At 46.8% G+C, this 18658-nt stretch overlaps 3 protein-coding genes across 4 annotated transcripts; all 3 read left to right on the top strand.

The window, feature by feature from the left end:
• Nucleotides 1-1252: 1252 nt before the first annotated feature.
• Nucleotides 1253-5286, top strand: LOC123047165 (protein BTR1). Of its 2 annotated transcripts, XR_006422824.1 has the most exons (9): nucleotides 1253-1582; nucleotides 1695-1868; nucleotides 1980-2233; nucleotides 2347-2441; nucleotides 2783-2963; nucleotides 3868-3993; nucleotides 4084-4491; nucleotides 4626-4687; nucleotides 4810-5286. XR_006422824.1 is itself a non-coding variant. In XM_044470661.1 (8 exons), exons 1-8 carry the CDS (start codon nucleotides 1366-1368, stop codon nucleotides 4967-4969), a joined length of 1269 nt encoding a protein of 422 aa, XP_044326596.1. In that variant the 5' UTR covers nucleotides 1255-1365; the 3' UTR covers nucleotides 4970-5286. The 2 variants fall into 2 exon arrangements, 1 of the variants encoding a protein (XP_044326596.1); XM_044470661.1 differs by lacking the exon at nucleotides 4084-4491 and having other exon boundaries at nucleotides 1255-1582.
• A 6469-nt stretch (nucleotides 5287-11755) lies between these two features.
• LOC123042475 (syntaxin-related protein KNOLLE-like) lies at nucleotides 11756-12227 on the top strand. Its single transcript, XM_044464919.1, has one exon. The coding sequence runs from the start codon at nucleotides 11756-11758 to the stop codon at nucleotides 12215-12217; it is 462 nt and encodes a 153-aa protein (XP_044320854.1). The 3' UTR covers nucleotides 12218-12227.
• Nucleotides 12228-13240: 1013 nt separating this feature from the next.
• Nucleotides 13241-18397, top strand: LOC123042474 (uncharacterized). The gene is made up of 5 exons (XM_044464918.1): nucleotides 13241-13750; nucleotides 14111-14272; nucleotides 14678-14721; nucleotides 14830-14861; nucleotides 18046-18397. The coding sequence occupies exons 1-5, from the start codon at nucleotides 13345-13347 to the stop codon at nucleotides 18239-18241; spliced, it is 840 nt and encodes a 279-aa protein (XP_044320853.1). The 5' UTR covers nucleotides 13241-13344; the 3' UTR covers nucleotides 18242-18397.
• Nucleotides 18398-18658: the final 261 nt, after the last annotated feature.

The following is an 18658-nucleotide window of genomic DNA, read 5'->3' as shown; positions in this document are numbered from 1 at the left end:
GGCAGTAGGACGATTTTGTCGGAATACCGTTGGTCCACCCGAATGGGGGTGCGAGGCCATGGGTTCCGTGGTGTGGGTATAGTGTATTAACCTCTACAAAGAGTGTGTTAAATCTATCGATAGCCGTGCTCGCAGATAAGGGCCCAGTTCATGTCGGTCACACTATGGGTCAACAGTAATAATAATAATAATGTGCTTAATAACAACCCCGTTTCGATGATGAGAAAAATGGATTATGTGATCTGTGTATGATCACCGTTTGGTTACGATGTAACCCACTGAACCAAGAATGGTTTCATTTGTGATCCGTGAGTGATCACGGTGGTATCGAGGATACCGAGTTGTTGGATATTCGTGATGTTGTGCGAGAATCGTGGGTAAAGATCAAGCTCCTTGTGATCATTTAATGATTACTGGGGTACTGTTTATACCAAGTTTAATTTAATCCTAAGATGATCGTGTGATGTCCGAGGTTGGTAAGTGACGCATGTGTTGGTTCCGAGGTAACCCGAGCAAAATAAATGGTGCATATAGTGTCCATCATGTTGCATACTAGTATCGTCAGATTCATATGTTCATGCCATGATCATGTTGTTCTAGTTGTATCATGTTCATGTTATTCATGCTATGTTGTTCTGATGATATCATGTTAATTCCTGATTAACCTGTAATTGCCATGCCGTTGTTTGTCTTGAATGCTTCTGGATTATTGTGAGCTTGCAAGTACATTTAATGTACTGACCTGGCGTGTCATGCCAGCTTGCAGGTCATGCTGGATTTGAATACTTGTTTGCTGTAGATTCTTTGTTTGCGAGCTAAGATAAGCGTTCCAGCCAGAGTCCCCGCGGAGTGGAGTTCACCACCGTCGTCGTTGTTCCGCTGCTAGAGTTATTCTGCTGCTTCGAGTTGTTCTGCTGCTTCGAGTTGTTCTGCTGCTTGCATAGAGCAACAGTGGTAGACGTAGTGTCACTATGCCGATGTAATTCCCTGTTATATCGGGAATCCTTGTACCCAAATAGATTGTAATAAAGAGCTGATTTATTCTATGCTAAGCAGTGCCGTATTCCAGAAGACTTCATCTCGATCTCTGAGCTAGAATACGTGCGTTCTGCGTTCTGTTTTTCTCTAGGAGGGTGCCACACGAGTCGAGAGAAAAATAACACTTTGATCAAGTTTATTGAGAAAAACATATATTGCTACAACACAGGATATACATATACAATGTATGAAAATCTATTTGAGAATGAATCTGGTGGTATCGATTTGAGGAAGAACACCGAAGCAGTCAACTGGAGTCAAACCCCTTCCCCCATTTCCTCTCCGTCCTCCTCTCGCCCCCCTCTCCGCGCCGCGCCACGCCACGCCATGGATCCCGCCGACGACGACGGCCAGCACCTCGAAGGTACGCACCCGCCCGCAGGCCGCTCATCTTCACCCGCCCCGGACACAGACGACGGCGGCAGCGGGTGGGGGAGCGACAAGCCGCCGACGCGCGCGGAGGAGGGGCGCATCGCCGGGAAGGCCACCATGGAACCCTCGCCGTCGCCGGAGTCCGCCATCTCCGACGACGGACGCCCCCAAGGTACCCAATCACATCCAAGGGGGTCTTCTTCTCCATCCCGTCTCGTTCCCTTCAGATTCGATTCCATTCCATTAATTCTCCTAAAAAATGTTCACGCATTTCGATTTGCCAGTCGTCCTCTCCTCTCCGCCGGGCCCAGAAGACGGCGGCAGCGACGATCTGACGCGCGCCGTGTCCCAGCTGACGCTCGCGGAGGCGGGGCTCACCGCCGGGAAGGCCGGGTCCGCCCCCCGCGTCGTGGATCCCTCGCCGCCAGCCTCCACCGTCTCCTCCCATGCTCACCAAGGTACCCGCATTCCCCCCTCCCGAGCAGCTCATCACACCTGCGCGTGGTTCGACTCCATTTGCCAATCCGGTTGCTCTCCTTCTCACGCATACACCCGTGGCTCGGAACCAGATGACGACGATGTCGCCGGCGTGAACAAGCGGACGCACGCGAGGTTCCTCGTCACCCACGCCGAGGCCGGGCTCATCATCGGGGCGGGCGGGTCCGCCGTCGCCGCAGTCGAGGCCCGCTCCGGCGCCCGGGTCAGGCTCTCCCGCCACGACGAGCTCCTCCCCGGCACCGACCGCAGGGTTGTGCTCGTCTCCGGCCTCCTCAGCCAGGTCATGGATGCCATGGAGCTACTGCTCGAGAGGCTCCTTCACCAGGTAGTATCACATCGGCCTATATATCTCTTCACTGTTCAGGGCAACAACGAACTACACTTGCTGCATCCCAGGGAGTGATTTCATCCTCTCAAGTTGATCATTGGTTCTCTCAGGGTGGCCCGGCGTCCGACTCCGAGGCCACGGTAGTGCTTGTGGTGCCTCAGCCCTGCTGCGGCACGCTGATCGGCAAAGGAGGATCTGTTATCAAGTATGCTTTCCTTGCTTTTCTTCTTCGTCTTTTAGTTTCGCGTGCGTCCGTCGACTTCGGGCATCGCCTATCATGCTATGCTTGCTGCATCTCTGATTAATGAACTGTGTGTATCTTGCCTTGTGTACCCATGCGCGCTTGATTGGATTTACCGCGTTATTTTGCCTTGTTTGGAAATGCCATAAATGCATTGCTAGTTCTCTGTTATGCTTGCAAATTGTGATGTGTGTGGTGCTCTTCTGGTTAGGCTGTGGCCTTTTTCTTGTGTTTTCACCATCCTTTGCTGGTGTGAGTTGTGGAAGCTAACACACTTACACACATCCTTCTTCATTGCTGGCTAGGTCATTCACTGAAGCTTCGGAAACTGCAATTCAGGTCTCACCACAGAACGTCTCCTATGGCTTCAATGACAGGCTGATCACTATCACAGGACCCTTGGACAATCGATTGCGAGCAGTGTTTCTGATAATATTTGAGCTCCTAGAGGACATTCGTTATTCTTTTGTACATGCAGCTGCTACGGTAACTCCTCCTCCCTGCACCGTCCATCTTTAGTATCCCTGCATTAATAAAAACAAATTATTCTATGTGAAGTCGTCGTATACAAGCTGTATTAATTCGTATTTTAGGCACACTGTGGCCCCATGACGTGATTAAATTATTTGTCCAGTTTCTAGTTTAAAATTTTATAATCTGGATATATATTTCCTACTCCCCCCCGCGTAATTCAAGGCGGACAAATGAGGGGCGATGAATGAAAATTAAATTCCTGTTCTGTACACTTATGTGCATTTTTCTGTCTTTCCTTTAAACGTAACACCTGCAATCTATAACAAGAGAACCAGACGGTACCTATTTTTGATATAATCATTGTCAAGTTCAGTATCTAGAATAAAAGAGATCCCTGAACATTCATAAGGCATTTCAACTTATCTTTGGCTCTCATCGATCAACTGTTCCTTGTTGGTTCATTCTCACCCCATCCTTCCACAAGCTGGACAATTTCTTTTTCAAGAACTGACCGCAATTTCATATAATATATAAATTATACGTACCAGCTTGCAGTACGTATGATCTGTTCATCAAAATTTACTTGCATTCACTATGAAAGGTTTCTTTTCTGTACTCTGTAGGAGTTTCATATTAAGAGACTAGGTAAATTACAGAACATTAGCTCCCTAACTGAAATAATTGCTAGCGGTGCTAAGCCTACCAATTTTGTCTGTAACAAAAAAATTAAACTGACTAACATAAAGTTGTTTTTCATGCATCCTTTGGTAAATAAGTTTGAAATATCTCTTACTAATCTTGCATACTGGATGTAAAATTATTTGTGAAGAACATTTATTTACTGTTTATGTACAGTTAACCAAATGGTCTAGGCCTTTTGCGAAATCTCAACTTTTTTCTCTTGATTTTTTTTCAGCCAGACACTCCAATGAGATCACCTGTTAACAAGGACGCCCAAGAATCTCTCACTATTGCTGTTGCTGATGAGTATATGGGTGCTGTTATTGGTCGTGGTGGAAGGATTATCAATGAGATCAGCAAGGTATTATTCATCACAAACAGTCAAGTAACACTTTCTTTTTCAGAATGCCCTCTGCTCCAGTTAACTGTCTAACATGAAGTATCTGTACAGTGCCCGGGAATCTTGTGTTTTGACCAATTTCTCTAGAGGTGTTACGTCCTTCTAGATGAGTTGTGTTGAGGAAAGCTGTTTTGTTTGGGTTACTGTCATCTTGTCCTAGATGCGGTGCTTAACTAAAGCAAGTCACTTGCAGCAAGAAGCGGGTAGTAGTTTTCCTTACTTGTGAATATGGGTTTTCTATGTAAGCTTGCACCAATTGGAAGGAACTAAAGAAACTGAAGTACTGGACTACCGTGTGTCACGCGTACAAGGCAGAAAGTTAGTTTGTCATATGATGGGTGGGGTTTGTTTGGACTATGAGGTGAAGCCTGGCATAAGGAAGAACCTGTTAAAAGTTGTTGGTGTTAGCTAAAGCTCCCCAACAGAGCATGTGCACTAGGAACATGCGTGCCTGGTGCAGTAAGTATTCCTGAATGGTTTGATTGGTGTTGAGGTCTTTTTTTTTTTGGCTTTCCTAATCTTATCAAACTTATATACATATGTATATGGCATTGGATATTTTGGCTGATCATGGGATGTTCTTTGGAGTTCAGGTTAGCGGAGCATGGATCGACATCTCAGGCAAGGGGGAGTTCATACCCGGGACTCGCGACAGGTGGCGTTCCCGCCGTGCTCAGTTTCTTCTTTTCTTTGCATATGCGGGGGAAACGGCACGCGTGTTCCGTTTGTGGAACCAGGTCGCCTGTACCGTATGTAACCTGACATTGTGTGATGCAGGGAGGTGACTATGAGCGGCACGTCAGAGGCGATCCGCGCAGCCGAGGCGATGATCATGCACCGCGTCTCCGTGGCCAGCGGCGAGGGCGGCAACTTCACGTGGCGGAGGGTGGAGGGCAGAAGCGGCAAGGGTCTGCTTACCAGGCTGGATGAGGAGTAGGATGCAGTCATGCAGATGCATCTGCTGAACTTGAGTGAGGAGAGTGTGACACAGTAGGTAGTAGATCGGACATAGTAGACAGACAAGACAAACACATCACAGGAGGGTATGGAACCAGTAGAGTTTTGCGTCTCTGGTAGAGTGGCGATTAATCAAATCAATCGCTAGTTCAATGGATTAGTCAGGTAAATGGATGGGATCAGTGATGATGGGATGGCTAGGTTCTGCTGGTCAATGCTGTTTGACCAATTTTGCTTGTTAACATTGGTCACATTGGGATCTTGGGGTTTGAAACAATCTTATCTCCCTTGACTTGATGTTTGTTTGTTTTTGGTTAGATCGCGTTTGCAAATTAGTTTAGATGATACTCTCTCCCTCCCGAATTACTGCTTACGGACGTATCTAGACACATTTTAGATAAATCTTAGACAACTAATTTAGGATTGGGACGGAGGTACTATATTTTTTTAAATGTGAGGGATTTAGTTTCAACTTTTGAAATTCCTATGCATTGCCTTCCCATACCAGAATTTCATGGGTCCAACAAGCAACATGTCAGCTGTTGTTCAACACTGGAAAATTCATGCATTTTTCTCCCAACATGTTCATGATATCGTGTCATGTTTTTAATCTAGATTTTGCTGAATCTGGGTTGCCAACAAGAAAACTGAATAGGAAATAACATAACGCATGAACAAGAATATGAGATGCAAACATTTTTTCCTGAACAAGAGTATTTCCTATTTCCTGAACAAGAGTATTTCCTAATATGTATACTGCATCGGAAGACGAGGATCTCCTTTTTTGAATTAGGGAGCTAGTCCACCCTCACGAGAAACTAGTGTCCAACCTTGCAAGATAGCGGTAAAAAGCATGTGGCTACTGAATCCCCCCGCCCTTTCACCACAATGGCCATCGACATGTGTGTCATCATCACTACGAGCTTATGTAGGGACGATCTGCCAGCAGAATCGTTCCCATCCCCTTGCCTCCACCATGGAGGTGCCAAGGAGGCGACACCAGACCACCAAACACTGCTCACGATTAGCCATGCTTGAGCATCGCGGCGACATCTGGCCACACAACAACATAATTCCAAAGACCAGCACGAGGCTGACAATCGACAATAAGGCTTAAACTAACAATACTATGAATACAATGTACAAGAACATCCTAAACTCCCGTTCCACCCCCACTCCAGGCGGCACTGCCACCGGAGTAGGGGGAAGGAGGAGCCGAGGAGAAGGAGAGAGGGGAGGGGATGAGAGCTCAATGCAAACATGCATTTGCATCCAACAAAAAAAAAGCTGCATATGCTCCCGAGCTCATATGCTCCCGCATGAACAGTAAAATAAAAAAAAACAAAAAAAATCAAAAAATTTCAAATTTTTTTTGAGTGAAACATTGACAAAAGTTCTAAGTGCCTGCAAAAATTCGTCATGAAATCACATTCCTAGAAGGCGTGGCAAAAAAAACAAAAAAAATACTCTGAAAAAGCTACTTTCAAACGCATTTTGAAGCACTGAATTTGTTTTTTTGCCACGCCTTCTAGGGATGTGATTTCATGACGAATTTTTGCAGGCACTTAGAACTTTTGTCAATGTTTGTCTCAAAAAAATTTGGAATTTTTTAAATTTTTTTCGATTTTTTTTCGATTTTACTGTTCATGCGGGAGCATATGAGCTCGGGTGCAGAATGGACTTTTCACCATGGAAACGTCGACATAGGCCATCGGTGGTTGGAGCCAGTGCCAATTCCAGCCTTCCACCTTCATGCAACTGGAAGGGTCGCTGTACTTGAGGACCTCGAAGTTGGAGGGATTGCGACTCACAGGGAACTGCTTCATCACGTACAAGGCATCGGCTTGCTCGGGGTCGAGGGCGTCGGGACTGGTGACGGAGAAGCAGATGGGGTTATCCTCCTTGGAACTGCTTAGGGATGGAACTGGATGGGACCCGCGCGTCGACGTCATGTATGAAGCAGCGACCCGCGCGGCGTCCACGCAGAGGATCTTGCTAGCACCACCGCCGCCTCGTTCGTAGAAGGGCAAGAAATCGAGCTTCGTTCCGTCTGAGATGGATCTCTCGAACCTGAGCGTGGCCGGAGGCATCCGCGGCATGATCTCCATCCATGCGGGCAGCACGGCTGATGATGGCAGCGCCATATGGAATTTCCCTTTTTGCAGTGACGCTGCTGCTGCTCGTGCTTCCGCCGTGGATCCGTAGAAGAGCTGCTCCCCGGCCTTGATGCGACTCATCGTATACCAGCTGCTGCTTCTGCCATACTTTTGCATCACCACATTCACGAATTGCCGCGCCTTCATTTTCAATTCTCCCCGCTCCTACAAAAAAGAGACCACCAGTTTTGATATTGTTCCTACGTTATAAAACACAGTTAGATGATGAATGATACCCTAGTTAGAGAACAACCACTTCAGCAGAAGACGAACGTCGAACGGGGAAGAGCCAATTCCGCTGGCATCGGCGGCGGCGGAATCTAGGTTTTCTTGCCGTCTTGCCCTTTCCTTCTCCACCACCTATCGACGACTGCTGGATAAACCCATGGGCTGTATGGGCCATAGTACAGTGTGGGTGGCGCGCGTCTTTAGCCGGCCTATCACAGGTTTCAGCGTTTCGTACGGTTTCTTGGTTTCCTTCTCTTCACCCTTTTCATGGTCTACTAGCTAATTGTCCTTCGGGGCATAGATATTCTAGTGGTTCAACACCAATCATGTCAGACATATATCTGAACGCCCATTATATTCTAGAATTTGGTTATAATTGATATGATTTGGCAAACGTGAGTATGTGAACTTCCCTTTAATACTAGTGATATCTGGGTTTTTTTTTCCGTTATACTGAATTTTATATTTTTCTATATTTTTAGAAATGAATATTTTTGCCAATACATGTACATATATTCTTACTATTTTTTTAATCTATGGTTTTCTAAAATACATAATTTTTAGTTATGTGATTTTTTTGATACATGAATATTTTTCAAACACGCAGTTGATGCGGTGACTCAAGGCGTTTTTCTGCCTTCCTCGGCGACAACCATCTAAATCGGCTATTCTGATATTACGAAAGACTTAGGAAAGTTAGGTGTTTTTTATCAAGTACCAAACAACATGCGGGGACACACCTTGTTTGTATGACAGCTGGTCGTAGCCTCAGGTTAGGTTACCAGATGGACACGGGTAACAGGTTTACCCAGGTTCAGGCCATCATGTAGTCAGACTCTAATCTAGTTAGGAATTATGTTGCAAAGAGATTGCAACGATCGAACACAGGGTGTACTCAACTAGTTTGGTGTCAGCACGGGGAAGGTCAAGCCACCGAGGCAGGAACTCCACCGACTTCTAATCTCTCTAATTCAAAGTATAATTTTCATTTTCTTCAATTTAAAGTATGATTTTTCCTTTAAGGCTTGAATAATTTTAATCATGAGTGCAAATTGAAACTTGGAATTGATAACTTAGGCCGACCGGTTCATGTTTGTTATGTTTTCATTCGAGTCGGCAATTGATAAAACCTTTTATACTGTAGAATTATTGTAAAACTGAACATATCGATATGTTCTTTCGATAAATTATATACTAGTGTGCAGAGGAGGAGCTAGACAAAATCTACCAGGGATGATACGTTTTCTTGATAAAGTATATACTAGTATGCAGTGGCGGAGCTAGATGTAATCTATACGGGGAGGGCCAAAGACAAAATATGAGCGTCGGGAGTAGGGGTATTCATAAATAAGTTCAAACCGCGCGGGGGGCATTGGCCCCCTGAGCATTGCCGCCAGCGTTGCCAACCTGATTCGGCCATAGTAAGATCATAGACCTGGTGGCCAAACAGTGGGAATGTGGCATCCTTCACAGGCCTGTTGGCCTCCTCAGCGTTGCCGCCAACGTTGCCAGCCTGATTCGGCCATGTTCGATCGGAGACCTGGTTGCCAAATAGTGGGAACGTCGCGTCCTGAGCAGCCCCGTTGGTCCCGGCTGACGCGTCGCTGCCGTTCAGCCCGGCTGACACGTCGTTCCCACAGTGCGGCACCACTCGCCCCATTGCGATGGGAAACAACATCGCCGTCAGGAAACTAAGCACCAACAGAATGTTGGAATGCATCTTGGCGGGCGAGTGGAGTGAGAGCTAGTTGTTTAGAGCCGAGTGGAGTGTTCGGATGGAGGCGGCGCACGTTATTTATAGCGAGAGCCAGCTGGTTAAGAGCATCTACGGCAGGGCGGGGAAAAAGGAATCTATTGAACCAGGTCTCACAAGACTGGCATCTGCGTGATACGACCATGTGGCAACTTCTTGTATGCCAATGGCCGCTCCAGAATACCTCCGCCGGAGTTGCCGGCTGGGTGGACTTTACTTTCGTCGTGGTCATTCGCCAAGATACCGGTGGCTGGCTGGACTCCTCGTTGATGGCGGCTACGATTCCTTGTTGATGGTGGTCATGCGTCAAGACGTCCTCGCCTGCTACCGGACAAAAACTCCTCCGCGTCGCCGGCCAGGCGCAAGACACATGCAGCTGCTCTTCATGAACATGGTCCTTTCGTGCTGCAAGCCTGCAAGGGCGACAACAGCCGATATCTGAATGACGAGTCTTTGTTGCTGGCTGGGCGTGAGGGAATGCAGCAGCACAGAGCAGTTTGACGCGTCCTAACGCGTGGCTGCCGTAGATGTCTTGGCGCGTGGCCACCATCGACATGTTCTTCTTGCCTTTGGACTTGTATAACCTTCTGATGAAGATTGGTGTAATCAACGGACTATTGTGATAGTTCAACCAGCTTGGATCACTCACGGGAGTGGAAGAGTCCTAGCTAGACGGACATGGCGCGTTCGACCGACCGGGAGTCCGCCGTCATGGACGAGTCCGGCGCAGGGTCGGGCCGGCAAAATCCGAGGCCCTGTGCCAAACTTTAAAATGGGCCCTAACTCACTAGAGAACTACATAAATATAGCTATAATAATACAGGGATCATCATATCTTACGTAGCAAATGGGAAATATCAAGAATCATACATACTTTCGGTTGTATAGTCTTTAGTTAAATAACATCATGCTTTTAGTGTTCTTTGAAATAAAATCTTCAGTAATACCCTCACAATCAACCTTCTTCAATACTTCACTCTCAAGTTCTATTATAGAATAGTGCAGAAAACCTCCTAAATATTTCTCCTCATGACTTTTCTTAAATGATGTGTCCCTTTCAGTGCCCTTTGTGCTAAAATATTAATTTGCTTAGAATCGAGGGAATCCCAATTTCTTGGATCAAATATATCAAGATGAACAGAATCACCAACATCTGCAATAGGTGAAGTATTCAAATTACCATCAATACTATTAGCCCCGATGTTATCACTATTTTCTTCACCTCAATATTAATTTATGTCTCGGTCTGGCCATCTCTAGGTCTAGGAGCATTGTCAACATTATTGTCATGTGCATTCTCTTGATCAAGTGACTGATTATCGGAGGACACTTGTGATTTTTTATAACAAACTTTTCCATATCTCCTTTCCGAGACTGAGTTAAAACCTGGAATTCTTGTTTCTTCAAACTGTACAGGTAACCAGATTCATGTCTTTGGTGAAACGAATGAAATTAGCTACTCCCACAAGATTTTAGCAAAACTATGTATAGGCATTAGGGAATCAGAACAACTCACACTCAAGAATCAAGACCAATGATTCACGGAATCACCGGAGATGATGCAAACTTTCCCTGTCTTCCTGTGCCGGCTGCTGTTCCAGCGTTCCGGAGCTGCCGCGGGCCTGCCTGCCTGCCGATCTGATCTACCGTTTACGTCGCTGGGATACTTGGCCCTAGCCGCCGCACGAAGAAACGAAGGAAGAGACGCTTCGGTCGCTCCTCCTCTCAATCGTAGTATCTTTATTACGGAATCTCAATCGCTGGCTTGGGGCCTGGGGCTGCTGTACGTGAGACGAGGAGGCAGATTGGAGAAGCCAGAGAGCAGAGGCGGCCCATCAATAACAAAAGCCTATACAAGTAATGCATAAAAAATCTGAGGCCCCAAACAGCCGGGGGCCCTGTGCGGGCGCACATGTTGCACCCCCACAGGCCCGGGCTCCGGCGTCACATAACAACTAGATGCATCTGGCCGCATGGTCACCATTACACATCTACCGGTGATGAGGTCGTTCGGCATGTCCATGGACGAAAGGTCATCACATCGTGCCACACGGCCATCGGCAGCGAGATGGTTCGGCACGACCATGGATGGGGAGTCGTGGTAGCATGAAGCCACGCAGCCACGAGCGACAAGGTCATTCGGCGTGGCCATGGCTGACAGTTCTTAGTCGTGTGGTACCGTGTGCCCACCGGCGACGAGTTCATCCCGCGTCGCCATGGACGAGAGCAGCACGCGAACCCTAGCTCGCAGGGTGAAAGTTACGTAGATATCTCGGATACATACGTGATTAAATTCGGGAATTGAATCAGGATTGGGTAATTGGGCAAACTGGGATTACATGCTTTGATATTGGAGTGAATTGCAAAAAACCACCATATTTGAGGCTTATCTTGCAGAAAACCACCTGGTCGCTAATCATTTGCAAAAATCACCGCGCATTCAGTAAAAGTGTTGCAAAAAGCACTGAACAGGTGATTTAGCCCGTTTAACCATTTTCTGACTAGTGGGACCGGACTGTAAGGAGCTGATTTGGCAACAAATTGACATATACCTCCCTGGATCTTATAAAAGAAAAGCAATCAACCCCCATCCCCACGGAGGGCATCTCCTTCCTCTCGCCGTGTGTCTATGTTGTCCGAGTACAAGGACACCGTCGAGCGCCGCTACTACACGCTCACCGGGGAGGTCCCCGAGGACGAGGTCATCGAGCGCATCATCTCTAAGGGCCGCGGCGAGGAGATCATGAGCGCCGCAGTCGCCGAGCACGGCAAGGGCGCCGTGCTCGCCGCGCTCAACGAGATCCAGGACCGCCACGACGCCGCCAGGGAGGTGGAGCGCAGCCTCCTCGAGCTCCACCAGGTGTTCCTCGACATGGCTGTCGTCGTGGAGGCGCAGGGGGAGAAGATCAACGACATCGCGCACCACATGAGCAACGCCAGGGACTACGTCCACTCCGGCAACAAGGAGCTCGGCAAGGCCCGCGAGCACCAGCGCGGCAGCCGCAAGTGCCTCTGCATCGGCATCATCCTGCTGCTGCTCCTCATCCTCATCGTCATCGTCCCCATCGCCACCAGCCTCAGGAGGTCATGAGCAACCAGACCACACCAGAGTTTGCCCCGATGATCATCTGGACACCTGCATTTGTGTCTATGTTGTTTCGATTTCGTATTCTGCTGCTTCATTCGTTGATTTCCGCTCCCCCCGAATGTCTCCGTGTCGTCAGGATTTCCGCTGAGGATCGGCAGCGCGGCGGCGGGATCCGGCCAGGAAGGGCCTGCAGGCAGCGGATCCGGCAGAACTGGAGGCGGCGCGACGAACTGAGAGGGGGCGACGGCCTCGGCTCCTGCAGCAAAATGACGGCGAGGCGGGGAAGTCAGCAGCGGCGCGACACAGCCTCGCGTCCGTGCACCAGCAGCCGCCGGGGCTCGCGGGGTTCGGCCGCGGCGCGCCGTCCGTGCCCGCGCAGCTCGGGGTCACCAAGTTCTCCTACTGCCTCCTCTCCCGCCGCTTCGACGACGACGACGCCGTCAGCGGCGAGCTCGTCCTCGGCGCCTCCTCTGCCGGCAAGATGCAGTACGAGCTGCGCCTCTCCCCGCGGGGGGGGGGGGGGGGGGGGGCGCCAGCCGCAACTTCGCCGTGGGATGCAGCCTCGCGTCCGTGCACCAGCCGCCCTCAATGCATCAGCCACGCGTCCATGGACCTCCCCGAGCTGTCCCTCCGCTTCAGCGGCGGCGCCGAGATGCGGCTCCTGATCGAGAACTACTTCCTGGCGGTGGGCATGGTCCAGGGGGCTGATTGATTTTTTTAAAATCTACTAGGGGTCTGTGTGTGATTATTTTGCGCCCCACCTGTCGGAAACGCCCTCAACCGCGCCAAATTACATGTTTAGTGCAATCTGCAACACTTTTACTGAATGCACGGTGATTTTTGTAAATGATTAGCGAGCAGGTGATTTTCTGCAAGATAAGCCCCAAATGTGGTGGTTTCTTGCAATTCACTCTTGATATTGACGTCGTGACGTGTCATCCATCGAGGCGGGTCTCACGCTCTAGCCTGTGAGACCTGGTCTGTAGAATTTTTTTTCGGTAATTATTGGAGTGCACGGGACTCTTCGCGGTTTAATCCTCCGCCTGTCCACCGCCGTGGCCGCCACCACCAAGCCCTCACGTCCTATATCCGGCCGTATCCGCCAAACTACAACTCCAAAAACCCCAAACATGGCGCTGTATTCAGCTACAATGGCGCATTCTCTCCGGTGCTGCCCAGCCGGGGCTGCGATCCGTCGGTCGTTATCCACGCGCGCCGGCAGTTTCCTCGGAGGCCACAATTATAGCAGCGGTAGAATAAGCGTGAAGATGGCTCGCGTTTCACCTTCCTCCGCTCCGGAACCCTTGCCGGCGTTGCCGCCTTTGCCGTGGTGGGCGGAGGACATGCTTGCGGAGGACGACGATTACTTCCCCCTCACGGACGTGGATCCGCCCGGACAGGGACGGGAAGAGCTGAGTGCCATATGGGGCGCACTCGTCGCCTCCCCGCTCGAATCCACCTCCCTCGCGCTGCGCGAAATCGTGGCCGCCGGCAACGTCTTCCGCTGCCGCAGCTTCCACGCCGGCGTCCTCTCTGGTAAAGAGAAGAACACTCTTTGTTGTTTTCCTAGACAAACTACGTGATTGGTTAATCAATCTGAGTGTGATTGTCAACTTCACTGGAGGGATTTGGCTCCAAATTTTACTTACTTTGTCATTCACTGATATTGGATATGATCTGATACTGTAGTTTCAGCACTACTCAATTTTTTCTGGCACTTCAGTTTTAGGATTAGTACTAGGCTACTAGCACAAGGATTGTCAGATAAGCGTTTTGGACAAGAGAAACACATATCTCAACCTCGTTAATTATGCTTTCTGTGACCAAGTAAATACAATTCTGAAGTCCTTACAAGCAGCTAACATGTTTGAGTAAATTGCTTGTCTTTGCTTGCAGGTGCATTGTTAGTACTCGCCGGTGTCTGCCAACTCTGGCAGGTGGCACCTACCCTTTTTCTGGACGTTGTTCTCGGATATATGTTCTACAGGTTGAGTGCCTTAGCAGCAGAGTTGAAAAGGAATGGCAGGGCAAATGATATCTGTGCACGAATACAACTAGGTGAGTTCAAAACACTTCAGTTTAAATACTTTTTCGTTTTCACGAATTTAATGTTTATATTATAAGATATAAGCATGTATATGAAAAAGCAGGGCGAAAGCCTTTTTCGATATATGAAAAAGGCATTATTCTGAAGAACTCGACTATAAGGTTGTTTAATAATTGAAATTGTGTTCTAGTTAATTGTTTCATGATACTTTAAAGAGGCGCCTCCTTTCTAAGAGAATATTTATCATCTGCGACGCCGGCGATATCAATGGTTATGTAATCTCCTACTATTCTTCACCTATATCTTTGCTGATTTGTCTCTAGCAAAGTTTTTAAAAGAAACGCTAGGTGTTAATTGTGCTTTTTGCCACCTCTCTACAACCTTGGTTGATATCACAAGGCTTGTTTTCCCTGCAGTTCTTCTACTTATATTGTCTTTCAAGGACAACAGTGCTTATCAGGTGCGATATTTCTCCTAACAAACAGTTACAATGCTCTACACACTTTTCTAGGAAGGCTAGGCAATTACATGCTTCACTAATTAATACATTCTTTTGTGCTTATGCTAGGGTTTTTACGGTGTTCTTGTGGATTGGATCTGGTTAGTATTTCAGCATAACACTTGCATTACCTGCTATATATGGTTTCAATGCATCATAGTTACAACTAGTAGTTCTTTTATTCTCTTTTTTGACCTGAGAGACTGTCAGGGTTTATTAATAGTAAAAGGGAAAGAAACTACAGAGACTTTACAAAGCTAGGACTACATGGACAGAGGGAAAGGGGGTTAGAGGGATTTGGTGTTTTTTTACGGGGAAAATACGAGTTAAGAGGGATTTGGTGTTAATGAGAAACAGAGAGATTCTTTCCAAGCCTTTAAAAGTGGTATTTTGCTGTCCTTGATATGATGAGTGATGAGATGCAAGCCTGTATTGAATTGAACCTTCCATCTTCCAAAGCTAGGTGGCTTATGCTCAATTGTAAATCCATTTTCTGTTTCCAAATATTCCAAGCTGCGCATGCTACCAGCTCAATGAAGCACTGTCCCTAGAATAGAACCTTGGTCTTATTGAAAGAGTCTGAGGTCGAAGTACCAGGGAACAGAGGCCCAGCTGGCCTTGGCAAAAATTAAACACTTTTGTGCGAATACATTAAAAAAAAGTGTGATCTCAGGATTAATGTAAATTTTGCAGGCACAACACACAAGTTGAAACAGAGTTCAGTTGCTAGTGCCTTCTTTGCATCATTTGTCTCTAGTGTTTAACCGATCCTTGAGAAGAAGCCAAGTAAACCTTTTGCTTAGGTAGGCAGCTACCCTTCCACAGTTTCTGTAAAATAAACTGGACATATTGCCACCTCAATTTCACGAACCAATTCATGATCAGCATATTTTAGTTCTTTAGATATAGATAGGCATTGCCCTATGAGTTGCTATCGTCTCGTGCTGATTGCAAACATAGCTACAGATCCATTATTTACTTAAAATTGATGATATCTAGTTCCATAAGGATGACGCTGATGTTGCTTCTTATTTTGTTAGAAAACCAGGCTTGGTTTCAAAATTAGCGGCATGTTTGGGTTTTAAAATTAGGGGGCACCTGACTCTATTCATTCAGTATGTGGATAAAGTTCCTTCATTACCAGCTCGATCTTATTGAGGAATGTAGGTGTTCAGTTGAAGGACAGTGTATATTGGGCACATACCATTGCAAACCCACTTTAGAACATTAGCCTAGATTAGCAAATACCGTTGAAGTCTGAATGTTGCTCAGTGGACTAGCAGCTTTTGCGCTCACTCAACCCAGCTAGGTTTGAGTCCTCAGCTCCCTGCTAAATGAAAAGCCACAGTTGCTAGTTGCTACTGCCTCTTGATTGAGTTCTTTTTTTACCAATTTGAACCTCCCTGACAGCTTATCGAAACTGTTAACGCCCTGCTAACCCTTCTGGTTTAGGCTTTAGCCTTTTTTCTGTTGCTTCTTTCTTTTTTGCTAGGTTTGTAGATTGTATCGGTCGGCTTTTTTTTTGACGGGCCTACAGCGGGCTTACGCCGGCCTGAACAATTTCATTATAAGATAGAGTACATTTACAAAGGTTGAAAGTTGGGGCAGGGAGAGATTACAAAAATAGTTGGGTTACAATCTCATAGATAAGTGGAACAACATAGTACACCAATCACGCAGAAGGTTCACGGCCTGCTCATTGGAGCATCTATTGGACCAAAGCATGAGGTCGTCTACAGCTGAGCTGGCGATGAGGTGGATAGGTTGCAAATCCTGCCTAAAGACTTTTGCATTTCTTCTTTTCCAGATATTCCAGAGAATAGCAATGATGACCGTTGATCGTGGTCTGTTGGCCAGGTCCACGCCCCAAAGATGCTGAAAGTCCGACGGTACTAAAGCAGAAAGAGAGCTCAGTTCCTGCCAAAGAGGGCGAAGATCGGGGCATTGAAGGAATAGGTGACTCGTTGATTCAGAGGCTGGGCAGAACGGGCAGCAGTTGGAGTCAGATATGCCCCTGTTGAAGCGTCTTTCATTGGTGAAGAGTCGATTTTTACTTGCGAGCCATAGAAAAATCCTGCATTTGTTGGGTGCATAATTTTTCCAAATGGCCGGAGCAAAGTAGTCGATTGGCTTGTCGCTCCAAATAGCCTTGTAAGCCGAGTTGCAAGCCAGCGGCTTGCCGTCGATACATCCAATTTGTTTGTCAAGTACCTGCACATTCAAGGAGACAGTTGCCAACATAGCGCGTAGGTTTTCTAGTTCCAGCTCAGCAACATGAGAAAGGCGTGGTGCCAAATCCAGATTAAAATTAGGAATGCTTAGTACCCGGGCAACAGTGGCCGAAGGTCGGAGCGTATGGGAGAAGAGAGCAGGGAAATTGTTGCGAGATTTTGGATGGAGTTTTGAACCCAAAGGTCCAGCCAAAAGGCGGTGGTCATACCATTGCCAACATGCACCTTCGTTATTGAACGGAAAAATTCAAGCCCCTTGGCCATATCATGCCAAACGCTAGATTCAAAAGGGTGAGGAGTATCAAGGTCCCGGTTATCTGACCATCCATACTTGACAGCAAGGTGGGAGCGAGCCCCAGAAGCAAAAGTTGAGTGAAGCTTATTTAGGTGGGAAAGCAGTAGGCAAGAGTTTAAGTGGTGCGAAGAAGAAAAACCTAGACCCCCTCGAGAGAACAGCGCACATACAAATTCCCAAGCCACTTTACACTGTCCGCCCGAAACTTTATCCTGACCCGCCAGAAAAAGGCCCGACAACGTTTATCGATTTCCTGGACAATACCCATAGGAAGCAGGAGAGCGGGCATGGCATAGATTGGTAAGGCTCGAAGCACTATCCTAACCAAAACAGCACGGCCTGCTAGGGTGAGGAGAACACCTCGCCAACCCACGAGACGACGATCAATCTTGTCAATAATGAAGAAGAAATCTTTTAGGTTTAATTCGTGAGTGCTTTTATACCTTGTGACTTCTTGGTGTTCTTCTTCTGATACAAAATAAGATCTCTGTTTGAAAAAAAACATGGGTATAGTCACCAGATTCTTGAACTATTGCAGTTTATTTTCTGTAAGTAATGATACTTAACTATGGCAAGTAGTTTTTTTTATTGAAGCTGGAAGAAGGCTGTTCAATATGGACAAAGGCTCAATTTCCCACAACGAAATCTAACTTTATTCCCTAATATTTTCGCTTCCAACCTACTATAATTGTGCATTATTTTTTACCATGCTTACTTACTTTTGTGTTTGAAATAATACTATGTTCTTTTTTATCTCAGGACGCTTAATATATATCTGTACATCATAACGGTGTACTATGAATTCATGGGCATAAAGCACCTCAGAATCTATTGGCTTGGGATTTACAGAACTCTGCGGACCAAAGGTGGCCTGACAAAGGTGGTGAAGCTTACCATGCGTGATATGTTTGGATGGATCAAAGAGCGCTACCAGGATGATTCAAATGATGGGTGAAACCGGATGACCCAAATGGAGTGGTCGCTCCTTTAGTCATTTTGTTGGTAGCTTTTTTTGTGTAACGACTTATACTGTATTTATGTCTAAGTAGATAAGTTTGGTAATAATGAAATGTGCATGTAGGTATGGACCTCTGTTATTGGTGAAATGTTCTGCTATGGGAGATTTTTTAGTTTAAATACCCATCAGGCTGGTCCATGCATATTTGCATCTCTACTACTACTCACAGAATACTTTTTCCCGCATAAAAACAGGTAGAATACTTTCTCCATTCTAAACTAATAGAGTTCTAATTTTATCCTAAGTCATAAAAAACTTATGACTAGTCTAGAAAATTAAATGCATCAACATTACAAAACTAAATTAATTTAGTAACATTTTTCATAAATATATTGACGAGACCCAATATTAATT

This window comes from Triticum aestivum, chromosome 2B (genome assembly GCF_018294505.1).
Source record: "Triticum aestivum cultivar Chinese Spring chromosome 2B, IWGSC CS RefSeq v2.1, whole genome shotgun sequence".
NCBI classification, from domain to species: domain Eukaryota; kingdom Viridiplantae; phylum Streptophyta; class Magnoliopsida; order Poales; family Poaceae; genus Triticum; species Triticum aestivum.
Note: the sequence above shows the minus strand (reverse complement) of the source record. Positions and strands in the feature narration are given on the sequence as shown.

What these genes read in the sequence shown, in the direction of transcription:
- LOC123042475 (XM_044464919.1), top strand. Translation starts at nt 11,756, where the DNA reads ATGTTGTCCGAGTACAAGGACACCGTCGAGCGCCGCTACTACACGCTC.
- LOC123047165 (XM_044470661.1), top strand. Translation starts at nt 1,366, where the DNA reads ATGGATCCCGCCGACGACGACGGCCAGCACCTCGAAGGTACGCACCCG. An exon ending in TCGAGAGGCTCCTTCACCAG is followed by an intron (nt 2,234 to 2,346) that starts GTAGTATCACAT and finishes TGGTTCTCTCAG; the next exon opens with GGTGGCCCGGCGTCCGACTC. An exon ending in TTGTACATGCAGCTGCTACG is followed by an intron (nt 2,964 to 3,867) that starts GTAACTCCTCCT and finishes ATTTTTTTTCAG; the next exon opens with CCAGACACTCCAATGAGATC.
- LOC123042474 (XM_044464918.1), top strand. Translation starts at nt 13,345, where the DNA reads ATGGCGCTGTATTCAGCTACAATGGCGCATTCTCTCCGGTGCTGCCCA. An exon ending in CTGTGCACGAATACAACTAG is followed by an intron (nt 14,273 to 14,677) that starts GTGAGTTCAAAA and finishes TTTTCCCTGCAG; the next exon opens with TTCTTCTACTTATATTGTCT. An exon ending in GTTCTTGTGGATTGGATCTG is followed by an intron (nt 14,862 to 18,045) that starts GTTAGTATTTCA and finishes TTTTTATCTCAG; the next exon opens with GACGCTTAATATATATCTGT.